The following is a 23,574-nucleotide window of genomic DNA, read 5'->3' as shown; positions in this document are numbered from 1 at the left end:
GCAAAATAAATGATTATCTTATGATAAAAAGACTCACATGATATATAATTAAATTGATTAGACCCGAAAATACCACCATATTAATAAATAACTCCCTATTTTTTCACAATAAAACCATCGTACTTTTAAATTCTATTTTCAAATTAATGATTTTTACATCATGTTTGTAAGATGGTGATGTGGTGTTTTTTTCTTAGTTGTATTCCTAATTTTATGTCATTTGACCAATAATCAACCCACCCATCCCCTCCCCTCCCCTCTCACGCTCTCCATTGGTTTGGCATCCTTTGTTTTCTTTTTATAATAAACTAAAAAACAAGAAAGGATAAAAAGAACGTAAAAGTCAAAAGGTAATATGATAACATAACATAATTAAATATTCGAGTAATAATATCACTACATGCCACACCATCATCATATGTTAAATAGATAAAATGCTATAACAAAAGAATAATCAATCACAACCTCAACCAACATAACTTACATGACCTTCTTTAACCCCTTCTCACTTGATTTCGAGTCGCATCTCCCTCTTGCTTAAGACATATACTTACACGAGCCTTTACCTAACAAATTAAATCAAAATCAAGTTAATCACAATTCACACACAAACACTCAAATGTGTTTATGGCTTATCATCTTAAGTCACTTCCTTATTAAGTTCATTGAATAAATCAACAGAAGTAAACTTTTAACTTACTTGGATCATTGAACGTGACAACTCCAGTATGAGCAAAATCACAATTAAAGTCATTTCTGCCATTTTTCTGATAAAAAGCGTTCATGATAAACGCGGCATGGGCCCGCACATTATTCGGCTCAAAACAAGCCCCACCGGTCTGAATAGGTTTGCAATAAGGACCTTTGCTGCAAACATAATCAATGTTTGATTGGAGTGCCGCATCGGTGGCATCTGGTTTAGGGACACACCACTTTTTGCCTCGTGTTGGTGCCGCCGGCAATGATGGTTTTGGTGATGGCCCGGTCGGCTGTTGCTGTAGTCCACATCAAAAATATCATGAGCAAAAATTTAAGGATAAGTACAAGTATTTCTGCATAAGGTACAAGTTATATGCATATGTTCTTAGAATTGTGTTTGTTATGGATTTACAAATATTATAAAAAGTTTATAAAGTTGGTTATAAAAATACTTTTTGTTGCATAGTTCATGGTCCACATGACTATCAACGACTCTATTACTATATATAAATGTTATTTAATTTATCTTAATTGCCAATTCTTCTTTTAATTTTTAAAAAAGTGTTATTGTTTTTTCTTACTTAAAAAATAAGCAACAGACGTTTTGGTTTAAATAATATAATAAAAAATTTGTTTTCATAATTACTATTGGTTTTGTATCTCTAGCTTCTTTAATTCAAATACATTTATTAAACTATGCTTTCATTAATTCAAAATTCACATAAATCAATAATAGAATGGGCTAATACCCTAAATTACTAACATTGTTCCATTTTTGACTATTTAGAAGTTTAAATAGACGTCAAGATTTGTCTAAATCCGGTAATACGACGTCGTTATCAGTTTTCTTGTGGATCAGGTATCTATGTGTCACGTTACTATCCAACTCCAATGAAACATCGACATGTGCAATCAAATCAGACGAAATTTTGGACTTCAATTTGGGAAAGTAATCAATTACCTGTGATCCGCGCAAGATCCCGATGTTGTAAACTTGAGTGAAATCCGGTCGAAAAAGGCCGAAATTTTTCTCATCCAATGATGGGCCTTTCAGATCTTCATTGAACAACGAAAATATGTAGGTCTCAAACTTTCTTCCCGGCATCAATGGCGTTCCAACGCCGGAAGCATCTCTCTTCAACAAACCACCGTTATACGCCGCCGCATTGACAGGATTCGCGTGTTTGTTTTGTGGGTCTCCCCCCGATGGCCACCCTGTCTCCGCCACAATGATTTCCACATCTGGGTAACCCAGCTTCTTCATCGAAATGTAAACCGCGTCCAGCAGTTGATCAAGCTGATTGGTATACCTTGAATTTCATTCAACAAGAACACAAATCCATAAATCCATTAACTAAAAAAGTTCAAAATCCCTACAAATCTTTAACTAATAGCTGTGACATGGGAACAACAAGGGTACCTTTTTCCGGTGACTCTATCGAACATGCCGGCGTTGGGTTTGAAGAGACAGAAGTTAGCATTCGCCGGAGAGTACCCGAAATACGTATACGGGTTAACCATGAAGCCCGATTTGGTTTTTCTCAAGAACTGGAGCATCGGGGCGAGATTACCCACATCCCATCCGGGTCTAAACGACGCGTTACTCGGCGGAGTAGATTCCTGAAGGATTCCGAGCGAATGTGGGCTTGAAATCTTAACATCGGTAATCCCAGCTTTCACCAGCGCTGCGTGAAGCACCCTCATCGCCGGCACGAGGTTATCGACGAGGTTCTGAGGCCCCCAGTGGAGCACCTCGGTGCCGACACAGATGTAATGGAACTTGGTAGCTGGGTGAAACGGCTTGATGTTGGCATTAACCCACCGGAGGGCATTACGGGCGTTGGTGAGTGACGGGATGTCGCCGTTGGGGACGGTGACGGTGACGAGGATGCCGGTGTTGGCAAAGGCTTTGATGATGTCGGGATTGACGTCGAAGATTTTGATGCGGTCGATGACTGTTTTGGATTTCAGGAACTGAGCGACTTGAGAGTGTGATGGCAGGTTGTCGCCGAGGGTGCCGTAGTTGACGCCGATGGAGTGTACGGCGGCGGGGAGGAGGAGGAGGAGGAAGAAGAAAGAAACTCTCGAAAGCTCCATTTTGTGTGGTTATTTTTGAGGTGAAACGGAAAGTAATTTTGTAGTGTTGACTGTTGTCGAGGGTTAAAAACATAAAAAAAGTAGCGTGAGTGGTGCATAGTGCGCACAATAGCGAACGGTTGCCGGTGGCGTAGGACATGCTTCAAGGAATTTATTTGAAATCAGACAGCGCGTAAAGCCAAGATAAAACGTGTACCTTATTTTTTATTATTATTTTTTATTACAGTATTATTTTTTTTTTGTCTTTCTTGATTATATATATATATATATATATATATATATATATATATATATATATATATATATATATATATATATATATATATAGGGTTATGTTCAGGTGAGACACCCTAATTTTGTGAGACCGTGAGATGCATTTTTTTTATTTTTTTTATATTTTTTTTAGTTAATTCAAGTTCCAAAAATAATATTTAAAAAATAAATTTGATTTTTCCATTTATTTTTGCATTTTAAAATTATTTTTAGAATATGTATAGTATAATATTCTATTTAGAATATTTCACGTATTTTTCAAAAAAAATAGAATTTTCTTTTTTTTATTTTTTTTAGTTAATTCAAGTTCCGAAAATAATACTTAAAAAAAGAATTTTTAGATTTTTCCATTTATTTTGCATTTTAAAATTATTTTTTAGAATATGTCAGTGTAATATTCTATTTAGAATATTTCACGTATTTTAAAAAAAAAAAAACGGGATTTTTTTTATTTGTTTTTTATTTATTTTTATTTTTTTAGTTAATTCAAGTTCCGAAAATAATATTTAAAAAAAGAATTTTTGGATTTTTCCATTTATTTTGCATTTTAAAATTATTTTTAGATTTGGTCCCACCGTCTCACAAAATTAGAATAGTCTCAAATGAACTTGAACCTATATAAATTCTGCAAAATCAACTAGTAACTACGAATTTCACAAAATAAATTCTGCAAAATCAATTGATTTTATGAAATTATTGTATTAACTACATTATATTTTAACTAAAGTTTAGGTGTTGGAAAATAGTTAGTCACATCCTTTTGAATTTTGCAAATTTAGTGTTTTGGGTTTTTGAAGAATGTTACATTCAACATACAATATTAGTGACATTAGCTTATAACTAACATAATGCAATGTGGTTGTTTTATATGTAGTAGAATATAGTATAAAGGGCTATATGAATAAGGTCTGACCAGGACCGGTCCGACGTTTTTGTAACTCGATCCATGTAGTGTGTTTGATCAGTGTAAAATAATCGTTTGACCCATTTCTAAAGAAAAAAAGAAGTTAACTCGGGTGTTTAGAATGTGTATGGGTGTTTAGTTGTGAAGTAGAAGGAGAATATGACAAGTTATAAAGTAGATTGCCATTTCTAAGGATTATGATCAGAGAGTCGGTGCTAGAACGTGAGGTTACGAATTGTCAATCGAGCTGATGTATTCTTTTCTCTTGTTATTGTGTTATTGTGTTTTGTAGCTTAATTATGAAAGGATATTGGAACCTGCGTTAGTTGTTAGAAGTCATAATATGATGCTATTAAGAACGTTGTTGCAAACCTAGCAGGTGAAGTACAAAGACTGGTTGATATGGGTTATAAACACTAATTAGTGAAATTCTTAGAAATATGAGATTAGCTAATAACTTATAAGATTAAATTATTTAGCACTTGTAGTATGATGTTTAATTAGTATGGTGATAACTGGTCATAGAGTCTAGCTCGAAGTGGGTTGTAACATGTTCTAAGGAACTTGTATTTGTTGAAATTGTGTTGGTAAGTGACAAGTTGAGAGGCAATGGAAGCTAGAAACCGAAGCAAGAGTTAACATTACTAACTAGCTAGGTGAGTAACTATACTCTGACATTTGTTGTTGTTAATGTGTGTTGCTACACAATTGTAGATTAGATATATTGTAATATTACTATGTTATGTATTGTTGAGATGATGACATATTTTAGTATGATGACATAAGTTTAGGTGATAGTTGATAGACTTGGTGGACATAAGTTAGTCAATTATTAGACATTTTAGGTGAATGTTTGTATCGATTAGATACACTTCAAGTATAAAGAACAAAAACAAATTAACTAAGCAAATAAAGAATAGAAAGTAAAGAACACAGGATATTCTCCAAATTGTCTTTCACCAAGAAAGGTGTTGTTTCACCAAGAAAACGGGGTTGTGACAAAGACGGTCACTAGACCATTACATTAGGGTATCACCCTAATGTTGAATATATATATATATATATATATATATATATATATATATATATATATATATATATATATACTAATCTATACAAGTATATCCATTAATTGAAGGGATTGTATCTAATTTTATACTAAGAACCGATCTTCATAACAAAGATATCGATTCTGATATCTATTCTATTCTTATCTGTATCATTACTATTGCTTGTAGACGGGTTTGTCTTGGAGATTTACTTGAGAACACAACACGGAAGAATCGTTAAAGGACAACCGAGGATTCTCCTGGGACGTCGCTCTGACGATCAAGTTAGTCCTTTCTTAGAGAGAATTTAGGGTAAATTGTACGTGGAAGAAGATGGATCCCTTCCTTGGGTAGGAAGAGATCCTTTTATACCTGTTACTAATAGAATGAAGTAACTTTCCCATGTGGGAGTGAGACGTGGCACACTCTTATTGGGAGAAGTATGCCCACGATAACTAACTGCCAGGTGACATCAGTTATGGGCGTCATCATGCTCCTTGTCATGACCTGATTGGTCATGAGAAAATGAGAAGATCATGAGGAATATTCTTTCCTCATGAGGGGAAGCGGGCTACCAGCTCAGCACTGGCCTACTTGGGCCAAGACCGGGTACCGGCCAAGGCCCTGACTTGATAACGTCCTGTCAGTTCTTTTCGTCAAGTTTAACGTGGCCGCATACGGTAACGTTAACAATTACCTAATATACAAAGGTTACACAAGATAATATTACTACACACTAACACTGATAGACATGAGACGTTGGTGTTGATGTTGATCTTGACACTATCGCTCGCAGTTAGCATATAGAGTGTTTGACTCATCAGATCATAAGGTGTGACCTTACAATCTCCCTTATCTAATGATGTCAAAACTAATATTCTTCGTCGGAGTCATCAGAACCATTGTAGAGCTTGTCAACTTCTTTCAAGATCTCAAGATTAACCCATCTTAATTCATCAATTTTAAGTTCTTCCAATCTTTTACTTAGCTCCAAAGAGATCAGCACACGGTATCCTCTTTCCAGTCAAAATGATTAAGTCCTTCCACACGAAGATGAAATAAGTGCTCAGTGGGAACAGCAGGAAGATCATCAGTGCGTTGAAAGCACATGTGATTTTGACTGTCAAGATAGAAAATGCCATGTTCTGGTTCTCGATTGAACATGTACTAAACCGGTTCAACACCCATTGGTAGTTTGTTGTTGATGTACCGAGTTCCATAAGGAAGAAGAAACTTAGTATTCTTGGACTGTCTTGGGTGCTTGTTCTTTATGAGGTAGATGGTCTAGAGGGACCAGGTGATGACACAAGATTCGACTTCTTGACTTTGTTGAGTAGTTGTTGAATTGCCAACTTCTCTTCTTGAGCATAAATAATACCCTTGTGTTGTTTAATAATTTCTTGAATTTGCATCCACTCACTATAGCTAAATTTTACTAGCTCATGAACAAATACAACCTCATTGTATTCTTATTCAGTATTCTTCCTGACCAAGTGAAGCTTCAGTGACTCGTTCCTTGGTTTGGTGCATCTTACCTTGATAATAGGAGCAGGCTTTGTTCTGCGATTCAAAACATCTCCAAACTTCTTTCTGTTAATCCTATCGTTTAGCTCTGAAACCATGTGTTGTTTCTCCACACTATTATTGAAGATTTGAATTTTCTTGACTTGATTGTTGGTGCTTTGAACATCAGCACTTTCATTAGCGGAAGCAAGAGCTTGAGTAAGTTTGGTAGACAAATGTTCTCATTTTGCTGGCTTCTTTTCTTTCTTGAATAGCAACATTAATCTCTATCATGATTTGTCTCACTTCATCAACAATTATACCCCATACTCCACCTAGAACATCCATATAAAAAATGAGTTTGCTTTTCTTGGAAGGAGGAGGTGCTGAAGGATCACCAACAACGGAAGAACTTTCAGCTTCAGCATCATGAGCTCCCCTTGAGAAGGAACCCTTCCTATTTTGAGGGTTGAGATGATTATTATCAGACTCAATGTCACTACTAGTTCCCTGAGGAATCTCCCCCTCAAAATATGATTCAGGGTAAACAACATTCAGAGGAACAACAAAAACAACAGTTTGTGTCATGAATCCTAGATCAAAAAACCCTTCATAGTCATCAGTCTCTAATTAATCACCAGTGTTTGGAATAGGCTGATCATCAATTGTTGCATCAGTGTCTAGGATGTCATCAACAACAATTTCCTTTCGAAAGTCAGCTTCAATCCTTCTAGCTTTAGACATCTCAGTTTGAGATGGAGTTGATGCAATCACCACCATTTGAATTTGTTGATCCATTTGCATTTGTTGATCAAGACTCTCATGATTATTCTCCCCATTTTTGGAAGCATCAGACTAGGGAGGAGAACCAAGAGGAGTGCAAGGAGGGGAATGAAATGGTCGAGGAGGTATAGGTGGATTTGATGATGGATATGGAGGTGGAGGAGGATTATTACCTATTGAATTTGGAGGAGTATCTCCAATAACCATATCATCAATATCATCATCACCCAACTCCATAAATCATTTCATATCATCCACATCTTATTCAAATTTAGACAATCTTTCTCCCTGTTATTGAGTAATTTTTACCAATAGAGAAAGTTGAGAGAGTACAGTTATTTCAAAATTGGAGCTTGATTCCCATTGATAAACAGTAGCAATATGAATATGTGTTGGAATATGGGTGGTCCATGGATATCATCGGAGCCTTATTTAGTTCAAAATTACTTTCTTTCTACCTAAATCGCCTACGTTCCGCTTGCAGCCAATAACATTCTCAGCTTAAGGAGGATGAGACACTGTTCTTGGAAAGATTAAATCTCGAAGCAGCAGCTTAGCATTTTCCACAAAAAGGTGGGGTTGATCTACAATGTACAACTTCATCTGCAGATGGGGTGGATGAAAAAGGGGATGAGAATCGAATGTGCTTATTCATCCTTGGAGGAGACTTCATTCCTTAAATAAAGTTTTCTCCCTTATCAGTGACAAGTTCATCTTCATCATTATCGATGTCTTCTTCACTATCATCCTTATCATTCTCTTCATCATCGCCTTCTTCACTATCATCCTCACCATCCTCTTCTTCAGAGTTAGAGGATTCAACAACGCAGGGATTTGAAATTCATTTTTGCATCCTTATAGTAACATGCAAATCATTTTCATAAGCAGCAACATTAATGATCTTTGAGGAGAGGTGGGAATTGGAATGGTGATCCCATGATTTTTAGAACAACCTTCCTCATGGGCCGAGATCAGTCCAAGCGAACGGAGATAAGGAACATACACTGGCTTCTTGTTCCCAGTGATACAATCAATCACCTGATCAAGAAAGAGTTGAGCAAAGTCCAGTCTTTTGTTGTACAAAATAGAAAACAAAATCCTTTGATCAAATAGATTCAGTTGATCCAAAATACCAGTCTTGTGCCCAAGGCATTTGCCAATAACCCCTGTTAAATACTTCCATCCAACACCAAAACACTGACGAAGAGTGTATTTTTGTGGATCACAAGAAGTGCCCTGAAGATTAAAATTATACCATAATCTTTCAAGAACGGACTTGAACTTTTCTTCTTAAGGAGTTTCAGAATAATTTTCTGGTCGAGGAAGATGAAGAGTAGTTCGAAAAGATTTTACATCAATAATAACCCTATATTGACCATCTTCATTGATTCTAGTAATGGTTTAAGAATCATAATCAACAGAGCATGAATAGTAGAACTCATATACTTGTTTAGGGTAGAATAGATCTGGGAAGTCGTAGAAGGAATATCGAAGAGGGAAACTTTTAACATAGTCAACGAAGTCTTCAATTCCTGAGTTCATGAACTGCTTTGGGATGTCATCAGAGAATGCCACATTGTTTGCTTGAATGATAATGGAAGTATCAGGGGCATGAGCACCTTTGACAACATCATATTTAAGGGCAAACTCATAAAGAGGCTTTGACATGGCAAGAGCTTTGAGGAAGATGAAGGTTGAGAGAGCCTTTTTCGAGAGAGAAAGCCAATTGCTTAAATAGCTTGTAAAAGTGACCTAGGATGGAGAATTCCCAATTTATACCAAAAAGTTTCTTCCCTTTTACGTAATCATGATTGAAGAGATATGCGCTGTAAAAATCTTGTATCCTAAGATATTGATAGAACTTTTAATCGTCATCTAGAAAGTTACTATTGAGATAAGGAAGTTACATCAGCGACACATGGCATCAACGACAATGAACATCAGCGGAAGCAATCAATGTATCAGTATTGCAGTTTGTAATCCAGTAAGTTTGTGATCTCTTGATAGTGTGGGCTTAAGCTACCATTCACTGATATAGTATTGCGAGATCTCATCAACATGTGGTTTCATACGTTGACTCATTAATCACTATTACTAAAAGAAAAAGGGTAAGAATGGTATGATGCATATGATAAATTGTGGTGTTTTAGCTTAACCACCGGCATAGATTTTTCAAGCTCTCATCACCGTATGGTACATTGCGCTGAATAATAAGGTTTTAAAGAAGAAAATAAGGAGAGAATGAATTGTTTCAGTCATCTTGAGGTGGAATCAATGTGAATCATGAATAGTGATAACCCATCAACAAGAAATGGTTTAATCCTTGCATCATAGAGTTAGTTATAGTCTAGAATCATAGATTCACCGTCAATTCATTATGGTACCATGTCATACCTCAGACTAAGATGTCAGGGACATGAATAACCCTTTGTCATTTAAGAACCAAATAGGTAACTCTTATGATGATGACTATGCAACCATAGTAAGCCATTGCGTTATGCTCAATGTTTCAGCAAAACATGAGACTTGATGCATACGGCCAGCATGCTTCTAGAGATAGAGTCAGGTAAGATAATAAACTAAGAATAAACACCCAAGCCTTTCTATCATTTTTATTTGGACCAGGCAATCTCACTTAGAAAGTTTAGACGATGCTAGAAAATTAGCATGAGGGGACACATACAATAGCATGCTTCTAAGGACAATAATTTGTCAATAGATACATACTTGGTTCATGAATTGCCACCGTCAAACACTTTTTTTAAATGGTACAAAATAATAATATACAGAAAAAAAGTTAGTCAAAGAAGGAAATTTTCTAAAAGCAATATTTTTGCAGCTTTTTTAGAAGAATTGAGTAGCCTTTTTCCAAGGTTCTAAAAAGCTCGCCATGGCACGCCACGACTCCAAGGCTTGCACCTGCCGCCAAGCTTTGCCAAAACGCCGCCTTAACTCATATATGTGTATACAAATGAATAATAGTTGAAAATACATATAAAAATATTAATTATATAAAAAATTGCCGCCTTAAGTCACGCCTTACAAACGTCATGACTCGCCAAGGCTCGGTAAAACTTGAGGCTTGACATTGCCGCCAAGTCACGCATTACGTTATTTAGAACCTTGACTTTTTCAGAAGAAAAAAAAAGCATAAAATATGTTGAGTAAAATTTCAAAAGAAGAAACTTTTGAAATAAATACTCATTGAGTAATTTCATTTCTTCGATATATCTGATCTTCAAATCTGGATACAAAAGAAAACACAATTAAGAATAAACACATATACAATACAGCTCACTACAAACCAAGAATGATGAAGCCATTTACCATCGAGACGTTGTTGGTGGATTCCATACTTCATGTTGATCACGATCAAAAGAGGAGCATAAAATATTCTTTGTAAACAACGAGTTAACTGACTCAAATCTACGAAATCATTGTGTTGACAAGATCAACACGAGGGCATTCGAGATTTTATCAGATTATGAGTCAGTAGATGAAAACACTACAAGAAAAACAGCCTTTTACGACGCGCAATTAATGATACACACTGATAGAGGACGCGCATTTGTGCGTGCCCTAAAAATTAATGTCAGTTTTCCAAAATTTGAAGGATAAAAGACAAGCATTTTGGGCGCGCCCTAAAATTAGTGTCCAACAAAAAAAACGGAGGGCACCTATCATAAAAGGCGTGTCGTGTAAATATGTCGTTTTATATTTTTTAGAAAGGCACGTTCTGCGTTGTTTTAATAATCTATGGTGGGAAATGAAATTCCAAAAAATTAAACAGCCGCCTGATTCATCTCCTTATTCTCCTTCTAAAGTCCTCTAACAAAAAACCCTAATAATCCTTGTTCGCTTGATTCGTCTTCTTCTTCTCCTTCTAAAATCCTCAAACAAAAAACCCTAATAATCCTTTTGAAGCAACCCTCCTCCTCTATCTCTGCATTCTCACTCTCTCTCTCTCTCTGGAAAACCCTAATCACCCTTTTGGTTTTCTGATCTAGTTTCATCAGCTCTTGCCTTCGCTCCTATCAGACCACCATAGTCCCCCACCGGATTGCTAAAACAATAGCCACCGATGCACCACTTCACCCTTCTGGTTCGTTATCCCCCTCCCTTAATGTCTGCGATCAACAATGGAGATGATGCCCACTACTACTCCATTACTCATATGTCGATATTTCATATCTGTAAACCCGATATAGAGATTTTTGGGTCCGATTTTTGGGGATTACAATATCACTCATCTCTCCTCTCCGCCACCGTCGCCGACCCACGCGCATTCCGACTTTGTCTAAATTCTTTTAAAGAGAAATGCATTGAGGTCAACTTTAAGGTTGTTTATGTGACAACCGATCCACATACTGATGTGTGTTCTACCTCCATTTGATCCAAGTATACATCGATCTCCATTAATATCTCCTCCAGGTGCTCTTGTATTTTGATTTTGATTTCATTTGGTCTTTATTTTCTTTTTCTTTTGAATTATTTTGATTTTCTGTTGTCTCGGTCTTCCCTCTTTTCTTTTGATCATCTCCTCTTTGAAATTCCTACCACTCTGCTGCCGCATCGGAGGAGAGGGCGAGCGCGAGATAGAGAGTGACAGTTGCAGAGACCCTAATGGCATTCCGAACCTGAAAGAAGAAGAAAACCCAAAAAATTCGAATGTCAAGCCAAAAGTAGTAGTGATAATGGGAGCAACAGGTTCTGGAAAATATCATCTCGCCATTGACCTAACTTCACAATTCCCTATCGAAATCATTAACGCCGATTCCATGCAGGTTTGAACACAATCACACAAGTATGAACATATATGTATTGGTATTACCTAATTTGTTCTTGTCTCGTGAACTTTTTTATTAGGTGTACGAAGGATTGGATGTTCTCACTAATAAAGTTCCACTTGACGATCAGAAAGGTTCGATTGATTTCTCGCAAGAAAACAAATTGATTATGCATCCATATCATTTCACAAGTCAATGTCTTCGTTCTTTCTTCCTCAATGTATCATCACTAATCATCTGTGATTCTCTGTCTATGTAGGAGTTCCACACCATCTCTTGGGTACAATCAGCCCTATGGTCGAGTTCACTGCAAAGGATTTTAGGTATTCCTTGTTCTCCATACTAAGTAAATTCATAAGTATTGTTTTAAAGGAATAAAGCTTTAGATCCTTATGAAGATACTAAGTAAATTCGTACATTGCTTGGGATTTCTCCATACTGCAAGGGAAAATAAGCACGATAATCATGAATTTATTTGGATGTTTCAAAACAGTCCTTGGATTTTTTGTAAATTAAGCAACAGTCCATGTACTTTCACTTTTTTCATAACAGGCCCAAACTTTTTTGGAAGTTGTGGAATGACCTATGGATTTTGCATAAAAGTGTCAATTTCTCTTAAGATTAGCAGATGATTATTGACCTTTTGTGTAAATTCTCAAATAGCTCAAATTCTTTAAAACTAAGAAATCTTTAAGAAACAGAAGGAAAAAGGTCAAATATTGGGAAAAAATGTCTATTTCTATGGATATGATATGACAATGTAGAAAGTATATCTATCTTGTTACAAGACATTGGGTTTTGTGTGGAGCACACAAGTTCTACTGGACAGAAAACAGTAAGTTCATGTCTTATAATTTTTTATTTTTCTCATTATGTAAGGTTTAAATAAATAATGTTTAAAACTTTTGGGAGAAAAGAAACACTTTATATATAATATATAACTTACTGGATTAAGTCATACTTTCTGTGTTTGTTTTCATATAGCTTATCTTGCCCTACAGGTGATACGAGTCTAACCAAGTAAGTAACATCTTCCTGCAAGTTTTATAATTTCCATTTAAACCAAAAGTTAATTCAGAGGGTAAAAATGTCTTTTTGCAGGGTAATTTCTGCACAGTCATGGCTGGCAACTACACACTTGTATGGGACAATTCGTATTCAACCTTTTTCAAGAAGGTTGGTTGTTTGATTCTTCTGAAAATGACTTCATGGAACATTTTTTTTCTCTTGAATGCTCAAAAGACATGAATACCCTTATCATTGTTATCAACTATAATGTAGTTAATTTTGTTGGATGTGTAAAAACAGGCTCTTCGCTACAAAGTGGATTGTATTCCACCTGTTGTAGAACCAGTGCCCTCAATTGAATCGGAAGATGAAGAGGGGATAACTTGATGTGTAAACTTTCTAACTATGTTATTAAAGATCTATGCTTGTAAAAATCGTTGTTTCATTGCACTAAGTAAATTCATAAGGGATTCCTTGGGTACAAAAAATCCAAGGACTGTTTTAAAACATTACTTAGTATCTTCATAAGGATCTAAATCTTACAGAAATTTCAATCTCTAAATTTAGTGTAACTTGTAGTTTTATTCCTTGTTCTCCTTGCTGTTTTCAGGCACTTGTGAGTCGATTTCTTTTAGATGATTCACCTGTGCATACTGATGAACTCAGCCTAGATGAAACATATGGTAAATAACATTTTTCTACTTCAAATTCTTATGCACTCTTTTAACAAGTAGACATGAAATTTCTGAACAAACCCTTTTTATGAACAGGAGATAAACAACAACCTAATGAACTTATGCAAGAACAAGAGAATTTTAGTTATAGTTATGATAATCGAAGTAAAATACTTTTATGGTTTATTAAGGGTTTTTTTTTTGGGTTATTCATGTTTATCCATTGTTTCTGCAACATGTCACTAGAGTCAAGCGTTTGAGCAAGCTGGTAGAGATCCGGGGGTAGCTTTTCACAAGCAAGGGGATGCATTAGATGATTCAACAAAAAGATGGTAAGTAAGTTCAATACTTGGTTGTTAAATGTTAACATAATAAAGCAAAATGAAACATGGTTCTGTAACTTTTGTTCATATTAACTTTTTTTTTAACTATGATTACAACATGGATGCACTATGTGGTCCTGATGGTGAACTTCCAGATAAGTTAAGGAATTTAGAGCCTCGCCTTATTGAGCACATTAGTAATGAGCCTCTTCTTATTCAGAAGCCTTATGCTACAATTATTTTACAAGAGCAATGGCCATTTATGTAATTTTATCAGTGCCTAAATCTTGTATCAAAATGCAGATTGTACAATTGACAGCATCCGGAAAATTTGAGGAAGCTTTGGTATTGTTTAAGCTACTTGCACCATAAGATTCAAACCTTCCAACCTCAAAGTAGCAGTCAATTCATATCAGGTAATATTTATGGACCTGAGAAGTTTTTTGGATATGAGTGGTAAAGTTTACTTATCAAGAGCTTCATCTGGTATGTCAGATGACATGGAAACTTCTTCACCTTCTCATACACTGAAGAGGTTATATCAGATGTTGTTGGACACACCCATGAAAGCAATCGATCCAAAAGATCAAACGAGGTAACAATTTAACATTATTTAGAGTGAAGAGTATTAAAAATTTTGATTTTTTTTTTTAATTTTCAGGGGAGAGTCAACATGCCCCTTGACTCAGGTGCTAGAGAGATAGCATCAATATTAGAGAGATGGGATCTCTGGGAATCTTCAAAATGAAATGGTATGTTACTCTTTGATAATGGCATCAATATGCGTATACCCTCATTGTATGGAAAATGTGTTTTTTTAAAGTTTTTTGTGTTTTTTTATATCACTTGGTATGATCAAGCAGTTTAACATCAATACACAAGACAACACTTGGTAAGTACAAGTTTTTTTGTCATTGTTTCTCATAATTTGTGTTGTTTATATGATGGTTGACAATTATGGTTATGTTTTCACACATATCATGTTTGATGATGATGTGATGGTGGTTCCTGATTTGGTGAAAGTTGATTCATTTATCTTGATCCCTTTACATGTTCCATTAGTTAGAGAAATTATTTGTATACACTATTTTTTGTATAATGAGATTATTGAATGTCAGTTTAAATGTTAATACATTTATCGTATGAAATGAATTGTTTTCTTATTATTTGTATATGATTGTATTTTTTGTATATGTTATTTTATTTTCTATTTTGAGACATGAAATGCAAATTTAATTTGAAAATTAGTAAATCTATAAATAATTTTAAAAAAATAAAAATAAAAATTACGATACGCATAAATGTGTGTCATCTTCATTTATGACATGGCCTTTCTTGACAGCGGCTTTAATGATGCGCATTGCGTGTCATAAATGCGCGTCGTCTCTCGTTATGACAGGGCCTTTCTTGACGCGCATTTGCGCGTCGTCTGAGCGTTTTACGACGCGCAATGAGCGTCGTAAAAGACCTTTTTTCTAGTAGTGAAACAAGACTCACTGCATTGATGGTTGCTCCTTGCATCCATAACAATGAGCGGAGGAGAAAGGGGGCATTATCAAGAATGAGAGGACATTATGCAACTCTTCTTCTCAACACTAAGAGCATTCAGAACATTATGGATGACTCCAACTCTTGCAAACTCTGGAGGAAGGAGATGTATAAAAAGTTTAGATAGACCTGAAAGATAGATAAAAGAAAGAAAAGAGAATACTTGTAAATATTAAAAGCAAAGATTAAGCAAACTATGTAAAGATCTTTAAACAAAATAAAAACAACACTTTGTTTTTGTGGTTTTAGAAAGCAAACAACAACAATGTTAATGCAAACGAATTAGAAAGCAATTAAGTCATTGAAAGCATGCCAAGATTTGCAATCAACTTGTTTAGAGTATTCTCATCCAATGCCTTGGTGAAAATGTCAGCTAGCTGATCAGTGGATGGTATGTAGTACAACTCCATTTTTCCCTTTTGAACGATGTCTTTGAAGAAGTGATAATGGATATTGATATGCTTTGTTTTGGAATGATGTAACGGATTTTGCATCGTCTGAATGGCACTGGTGTTGTCACAACAAATGGGAGTCTTTGAGAAGTTTAGACCATAATCCAAGAACTGGTTTTGAATCCAAAGAATCTGAGCACAACACCTTCCAGCAGCTCCGTATTCAGCTTTAGCGGTAGAACAAGCCATTGTTGTCTGCTTCTAGCTGGACCAACTTACCAATCTATCTCCCAGCATTTGAACCTCTCATGAGGTACTGTTATGATCAATGCCACATCCACCATGATCGGAATCAGTGTATCCGACAAGCTTGAACTCAAAATCTCAAGGATACCATAACCCAAGATTACGTGTATGCTTTAAATAACGAAAAAATCTTTTTACAATGTGGATAAGAGATTCCTTAAGATTGGCTTGATAATGAGCACATAATATGGTAGAAAACATAATGTCAGGACAACTGGCAGTAAGATAGAGCATTGAGCCTATCATTCCTTGAGACAAAGTTACATTCAAATCAACACCAATAGAAGCTGATAAGGACATCTGTTTGCCGGCTTGCAATCAGAGAAACCATACTTCTTCAACATGTCTGCAATATATTTAGCTTGAAAAACAAAAATTCCATTAGTTAGTTGTTTAACCTGCAAACCTAAAATGAAAGTTAGTTCATCCATCATGCTCATCTCAAACTTCTTGGTCAGGATCTCAACGAATTCTAAACTTAGTTTCTCATCAGTGGATCCGAAGATGATATCAACATACACCTGAGCAAGAATGATGTGAGATCATGAATGCTTAATGAACAGTGTGTTGTCAGTATTTCCTCTTTTGTATCCACTTGCAAGAAGATAACTCGCCAATGTGTTATACCATGCTCTAGGTGCCTGATTTAAGCCATAGACATCCTTATCAAGAAGATATACATGACTTGGAAACTCTTCACTTTCAAATCCTTAAGGTTGCTTTAGAAACACTTCTTTTTGAAGATCTCCCTGTATGAAGGTAGTCTTAACGTCCATTTGATGGAATTTGAATTTCTTGAATGAAGCAAAAGCAAGAGACAGGCAAATTGCTTCAAGTCTAGCAACAGGAGCAAATTTTTATTATAGTCTAACCCTTCCAGCTGACAGAAACTCTGAGCCAAAAGTCTAGCTTTGTTTCTTTTGACGATCCCATCCTCATCCATATTGTTCCCGAAAACCCAACGAGTTCCAATGATAGTTTTTCCTTGAGGCTTGGGGACAAGAGTCCATACACAATGACGTTCAAATTCATTCAGCTCATCGTACATAGCCTTGATCCGGTCAGCTTCTTTTAGGGTGTCATCAACATTCTTTGGTTCAATCATCGAGTCAAAATTCACAAACATATAGAAGTTGTTGCTATGCAATGCTCTGTGACATGACGAAAGTCCTCATGCTATGCACACCATTTGGACTTGTCCTTCTAAGCAGTGGATTTTTCTCCTTTCCTTTGCCACCTGACTTTGTCTCCAAGATCATGCACGGAAAAGATTACACCTGAAATTTCCACAGAAAAACAATAGTCAGAAATTTAGGGAAATCTTCTCCTCCCTCGCCATCTTCAAGGGAATTAACCTTGTGATGGTCGGGCTTGGAGTAAGTCTTTGAATTATAAGATAATTGGGCCGATGAGTCGGCCTTCCTATTGGGGTGATCATAAGAGATTGGTGGGTTGCTCCTTTTTTAGATATCATTCTCTTCTTCAAGCCTGATGAATCTCAACACCCTGCTCCTAACTTCATCCATTCTCCTATATGGGGTCATTATGAGATCTTCGTAGAAAGGAGAATCCTTCTTTAATCCCATTTTAAAGGCTCCGACTGTAGTTTTCATGTCGATGTTGGGGATGCTCAAAGCTTCCCTGCCAAACCTATTCACAAAAGTCCTAAGTGATTCCTTAGGATCCTGAACTACTTGATAGAGACCATTGGTGATCTTTTCGAATGTTCTGCTACAAGAAAATTGATTATTAAATAAATTAATCGAATGAGAAAATTATATGATCAAATAAGGTGGAATGTTAAGGAGCCATTTTAGAGTGGATCCTCTGAGGGTGGAACCAAAGCCCTTGCACAGGCAAGCTTGTTTCAAGTGAGCGGGGATGGGAATAATCTACATCCTCTCCCTATACCATACCACATGTACCTCATGATCCGTAGTTCCGTCGTAGGGCTTCATGTTGGGGGTCTGGAAGCGTTTTGGAACTTCGGTATCAGCTATCACTGGGATGAATATAGAGATCCTGTGACTTGTGGGGGATACTTCCGGTACCGGTTGAAATACTCCAGGTACACTTGAGATCATCCGTCTTAGTTATTGTAGCCCCTTAGCCATGAGCAGGCTTAAACCTGTGTCAAGATCCATTGAGTTAGTTGTAAAATTATTATTATTGATACAGTTATGTCACACCCTCGAACCGGACGACGAAAACGTCCGAGGGCTTGCATGACTAACAATTGAATACCATTACAATGAATATACATGAAACAAACACATACATCACCAACATTACATAGTACAACTTACATAGCTCACATCAAGTACATTGAACAAATATTACATAATTAAAACGTATATCGTTTGAAAGTCACAAAACATAAAATCCTAATACACTTGACAATTATCTTCTGCTTATCTGTTACCTGAGAATACAAGTTATTTGAAAAACGGGTCAACATATGTAATGTTAGTGAATTCATAGGCATGTTTGATATAAAAATGATTTGTATCGTTGTATAACTTAGAAAATCCGATATTTTCTGAAATTTAATATGTTCACGATGTGATGTGATGATCCAATATATGTAAATGTATACGTGGTTTCAAAACATGTCTGATTGTATGACTTTCTCAAAAGTGCTCATTTTATTGTATTTGATGAGTTAAAATAAATGATATAAATTTACCAGAAAATCCGATATTTTCCTATTCAAAACAGTAGTATGATTTTGTATTATTGCATAACCACATTAAATAGCAACTATGTATGAAGTTGATTTCCCATGAATGATAAAATGGTAATGGATCTCTTTGTGAGACGTTATAACCATGCATGATAATGACTATTTCACCTGTCTTGGCATTTTTACAAATGTCGGTTTTGATTAAGATTTTGTCACCCTAGACTGGCTGAGTCTAACTGTAGCGAATAACTCAGGCGTGGGGGGGTTACTCCCGTATAATCTATACACAAACTCTTGCTCTCCCTTCAGGAGAAGCTAGTTACAACTTATAGACTACGACCGACACTTATTGGTGCCGACCGATATTTTCTCACTAAGTCCCCAAATATTACCCCATGGATTTGAATAAAATTGATTACAACACGTTTGATGTTCACATAGTATAGAGTAAAGCCTAACAAACACAAAAAAGGACATTGTGGCCCACTAATCATGTGTGTTGAGTATGCTTATGCACACGTTAGCCCATCAAGTATATGATTAATTTGGACCATACTAGCAATGCAAATGGGTCGCTAAGGCCCAATAGCATGTAGAAGCCATAGAGGGTCCTGTAGGCATGTAATTGGGTTACCGGAAGCCCAATAAAATGTTTTGATTATACTGGGCCTAATAATCGTGAAATTGGACCATGAAGGCCCAATGGACACAATGAGTACATTAGGCCCAATCATTGTTTCATTTCTCCGTTCTTCAATATGTTTGTAATATAGAATTCGTTTTACGCTTAGTATTAATTTTCAATAGTAAAACACTTGACGTTGGATTGTAACGACACTTTGGTTATAAACATATATATATATATATATATATATATATATATATATATATATATATATATATATATATATATATATATATATATAGGTAGGTTCAAATGTTTTTCACATCTATTGTGTGCTAAAATGCACCAATAGGAATTTTGTATTCATTATATGTATATATTAAATGCTATCCATACTTATAACTCATTTTTATGGAAACTAATTAAATTCGTTATTAATGTCAACAATAATATTCTTTCAGAATAAATTCATATCTAGAAGAATGAGAGTGTATTGCAGCAGAATGATTGTATTTTAAGTGATTGAGTATTGAAACAAAGTACGAACTCATATATAAAAACCTAGATGCAAATTCATTCTGAAAAAATGTTATTGCTGGAATTAACGACGGATTTAATTAGTTTCCATAAAAATAGAATTATAATTATGGATATCATTTAATATACATATAATCATGGAAATCATTTAATATCTATAATTATTTAATTAAATAATTATTTAATTTACTAAATTTCTATTGGTGCATTCTAACACACAATAAATGTAAAAAACAAAATAACCTAGCCCTATATATATATATATATATATATATATATATATATATATATATATATATATATATATATATATATGTTATAAACTTAATATCTTTGGCCCAATTGTTTTAATATTAACATATTTGACCCCAAAATATTTATTTGACCATTGCAGCCCATTTTCATATAAAGTTACATTTTTAGCCATTTCTTAATAAAAATGACATTTTTAGTCCCTTTTGATGAAAAATAACATTTTTTGGTCCTTAAATCACTATTCTTGGCATTTTCAGCCCAAACATAATTTATATTACAAGTTCAGCCCAAAAATATATTATTTGATATTTCCAGTCCTTATTTGTAAAAATTTCACACTTTTGGCCCAAATTTCGTAAGTTTTACATTTTTGATCCAAATTCCAAAATCTTTGCATTTTAGTACAACTATTGCAATAAAGATCATTTTCAGCCCCTGAAATAGTTTGTTTGTGTTTTAGACTCATACTTTAAGTGAATTTACAATTTCAACCCCAAAACTTTTCATTTTTACAATTTTGGGCCCAAAAACTCGCGAGGCCCAAATGTAAGCCCAATAAGCTATAATTTATGTTTTTGGCTCGTTGAGAAGTGTTATTTTCATAAAAGTCATATTTTTATGTAAATAATACTATTTTATCCTTATAAAACCGAAAATATCATATTTTACCCAAATCTTTGTTATTTTTGCAAAAATGACACTTATAAAGATTTTTGGCTTTGTTTTCACTTCTTAATCCTAAAGACTCTTAGATCTTTGAAGTATGTTGTCTTATTATGTTTTTGTTTATGAATCTTTCACACTTTGGCTATAGATCTCGTGATATAACATGTATTAACACTATTTTTCACAACATAAATCAAAGAAATCGCATATAACATGCAAGCACACATAGATCAACACATAACACTTGTATTCTCCCCCCCCCAAACAAGTAAAAACCGAAAACAAGGGGGTATTAACTCACCTTGGGTGTGTGGTTTCGGTTTTGAAGAAGAATGGAAGAAGATGGTGTGGTTTTCGGCTTTAGACACTTCCTTGAAAAGAACTTTCGAACATTGAGGTTTTCTAGGAAGTATGATCACCAAATGAAGTCATATAAGGAGTTGTTCTTAGCTTAAGAATGGAAACCAAGACTTATGTATAACAATAACTTACCAATGATGGTGATATAAGTGAAAGATCTTCTTGAAGCCACACTAATTTTCTAGATTTTGAGGGAGGTAAGAAGATGTTCTTGAAAGGTTTGAGAGAGTTTAAAATGAAAGTTGAAGGTGGTGAGGGTGTGTGTGTTGGCCGAGGGTAAAAAGGAAGAGGGGATAAGAGAGAGAGAGAGAGAGAGAGAGAGAGAGAGAGTGAGGTGATAGATGCATGGGGATGTGAGAATGGTGCATTTTTATCCTACATAAATTTTTGAGGTGTCACCCCCCCTTAATCTCCCATTAATCTCAGTTCTCTCTTTTTTTTTTTTTTATCTTGGGCTGAAATGGGCCTAATGAAAGAAGATATGGATTAATTTAGCCCACTTCTGGCCTTGGTTCGAAACGATGAGGTTCATAGAGATGGTTTTCTGCCCATTGGGGTCCTTTGGATAGTTCACAGCCCAATTAGCATAAAAGAATGGGTTTTATGGTCCATTAGGGTTAATTTGTTTTGTTATGGCCCAACAAGGCCCATTAAGGATAATTCAATTCATTTTAGATCCATTATGGCTCAAAATGTTAGGTTTCATGAAAGTGGGTCCAATTAGGGCCCATTTTAGGGTTCTAAGCCCAAAATAGTCAAATTGGAAACTTATTGGTCCATTAGGCCCAATAAGGAAATCCTAGTCCAAAACGGACTTATGCTGGGATTCTTAGTGTTTCCAATCTTCCGTTGACCAATTGAAGTGTTTGTATAGAGTTTTTGATGGAGTTATGTTGTCATTGAATAAACATCAAGCATGTTTTCAAAATTTTGGTTACAATGGCTATCATTGTTATAGTTACAGGGATATAGAATTTCCTAATTGTGACAAGTTACCAGTATCCCTATTTTTGGGAGTAACAAAGGTTTCGTTAGGATCCCGAATCTTATGACGAATCGATGAGGATCCTAGATTGTCAAAGTTTAGGATCTTGGGTTGCAAGATCGAGGGCACTGCCTCGTGAGGCTTGTAAATTTCTGTCCTCATTCTCTCCATGTCCTTGAGAATTGTCTTGTTGTCCTCCTATTGTTGGGCGACTTCTCGCTCCAGCCTCTTCATCATAGCAAATATCTCGCTGTTGAAAATTAGCATAGGAGGATCCTGGAGTCCCGTAGTGACCGGAGAGGTGTTCTTCTTTGGAGTTTCAAAGACTTTCTTGGGAGCTCCAGCTGGAGGTGGTGGAAGGTTTTTACAGGAAATTGGATGAACCGAGGAGGAGGAAAGATTCGATTGAGTAGACATGATTTTTAAGGGATTTTGAACACCACGAGCCCACGGTGGGCGCCAGATTGTTTTGGTCAAAAATCGATTTAGTGGATATCAACCAAAGTGTATGAGATGTTGTGGTGTTGTTAGTGAAGTGATTAATGAAATTAGAACAAGATTCCACAAGTGGTTTACAAGGAAAGCCCTTGATCCTTGTTAGGATCTTCGACATAAAACCTTGGGAGGTGATAATAATCACGTTCCTTGATGATTTTATTGATTGAAATGAATGATTACAGAGAAAAATGTAATGAGTACAAGTACAAGTACTAGTATTCTGCCAAAAACTGTGTAGTGTGATGAATACAAGTGATTTATATAGTCAAAGCCTAATAACTAAAACTCTGAAAATTCTGGGATCCTTCGAGATCAACATATAGTAGCTGCTTGACTTGGCCCCCCAAGTTTTTTGCATGGTCGTGACGACTATATGTTGAGAGGGTGACTTTGACTGGTTATTTCTGCACATGTGAGAAAGACAAAAGAATATATAACCGTAATAAATAAATAAGTAAAAATATTAGTCATGATCCTGGGGTATATTCTGGATCCTAAGGTTCGAGGATTTTGAGCCTTTGAGGATCCTTTGACTTGAGGATCTCAAAGTAGTTCCGAGATTCTAGCCCTAACAAGAATGTTATTATTAAAAGTGCATGACCATAACATTAATCATTTG

At 35.4% G+C, this 23,574-nt stretch overlaps 1 protein-coding gene and 1 long non-coding RNA gene across 2 annotated transcripts; one reads left to right on the top strand and one right to left on the bottom strand.

Moving 5' to 3' along the window:
* Positions 1-337: 337 nt before the first annotated feature.
* Positions 338-2,909, bottom strand: LOC111893304 (glucan endo-1,3-beta-glucosidase). The gene is made up of 4 exons (XM_023889363.3): positions 2,120-2,909; positions 1,661-2,009; positions 701-995; positions 338-566 (listed from the first exon to the last, which is right to left on the bottom strand). The coding sequence occupies exons 1-4, from the start codon at positions 2,794-2,796 to the stop codon at positions 538-540; spliced, it is 1,350 nt and encodes a 449-aa protein (XP_023745131.1). The 5' UTR covers positions 2,797-2,909; the 3' UTR covers positions 338-537.
* A 9,560-nt stretch (positions 2,910-12,469) lies between these two features.
* LOC111893295 (uncharacterized) lies at positions 12,470-13,494 on the top strand. Its single transcript, XR_008226009.1, has 3 exons — positions 12,470-13,115; positions 13,197-13,271; positions 13,404-13,494. It is a non-coding gene; the product is annotated as an uncharacterized LOC111893295 (long non-coding RNA).
* Positions 13,495-23,574: the final 10,080 nt, after the last annotated feature.

Source organism: Lactuca sativa, chromosome 8 (genome assembly GCF_002870075.4).
Source record: "Lactuca sativa cultivar Salinas chromosome 8, Lsat_Salinas_v11, whole genome shotgun sequence".
Classification (NCBI taxonomy): domain Eukaryota; kingdom Viridiplantae; phylum Streptophyta; class Magnoliopsida; order Asterales; family Asteraceae; genus Lactuca; species Lactuca sativa.
Note: the sequence above shows the minus strand (reverse complement) of the source record. Positions and strands in the feature narration are given on the sequence as shown.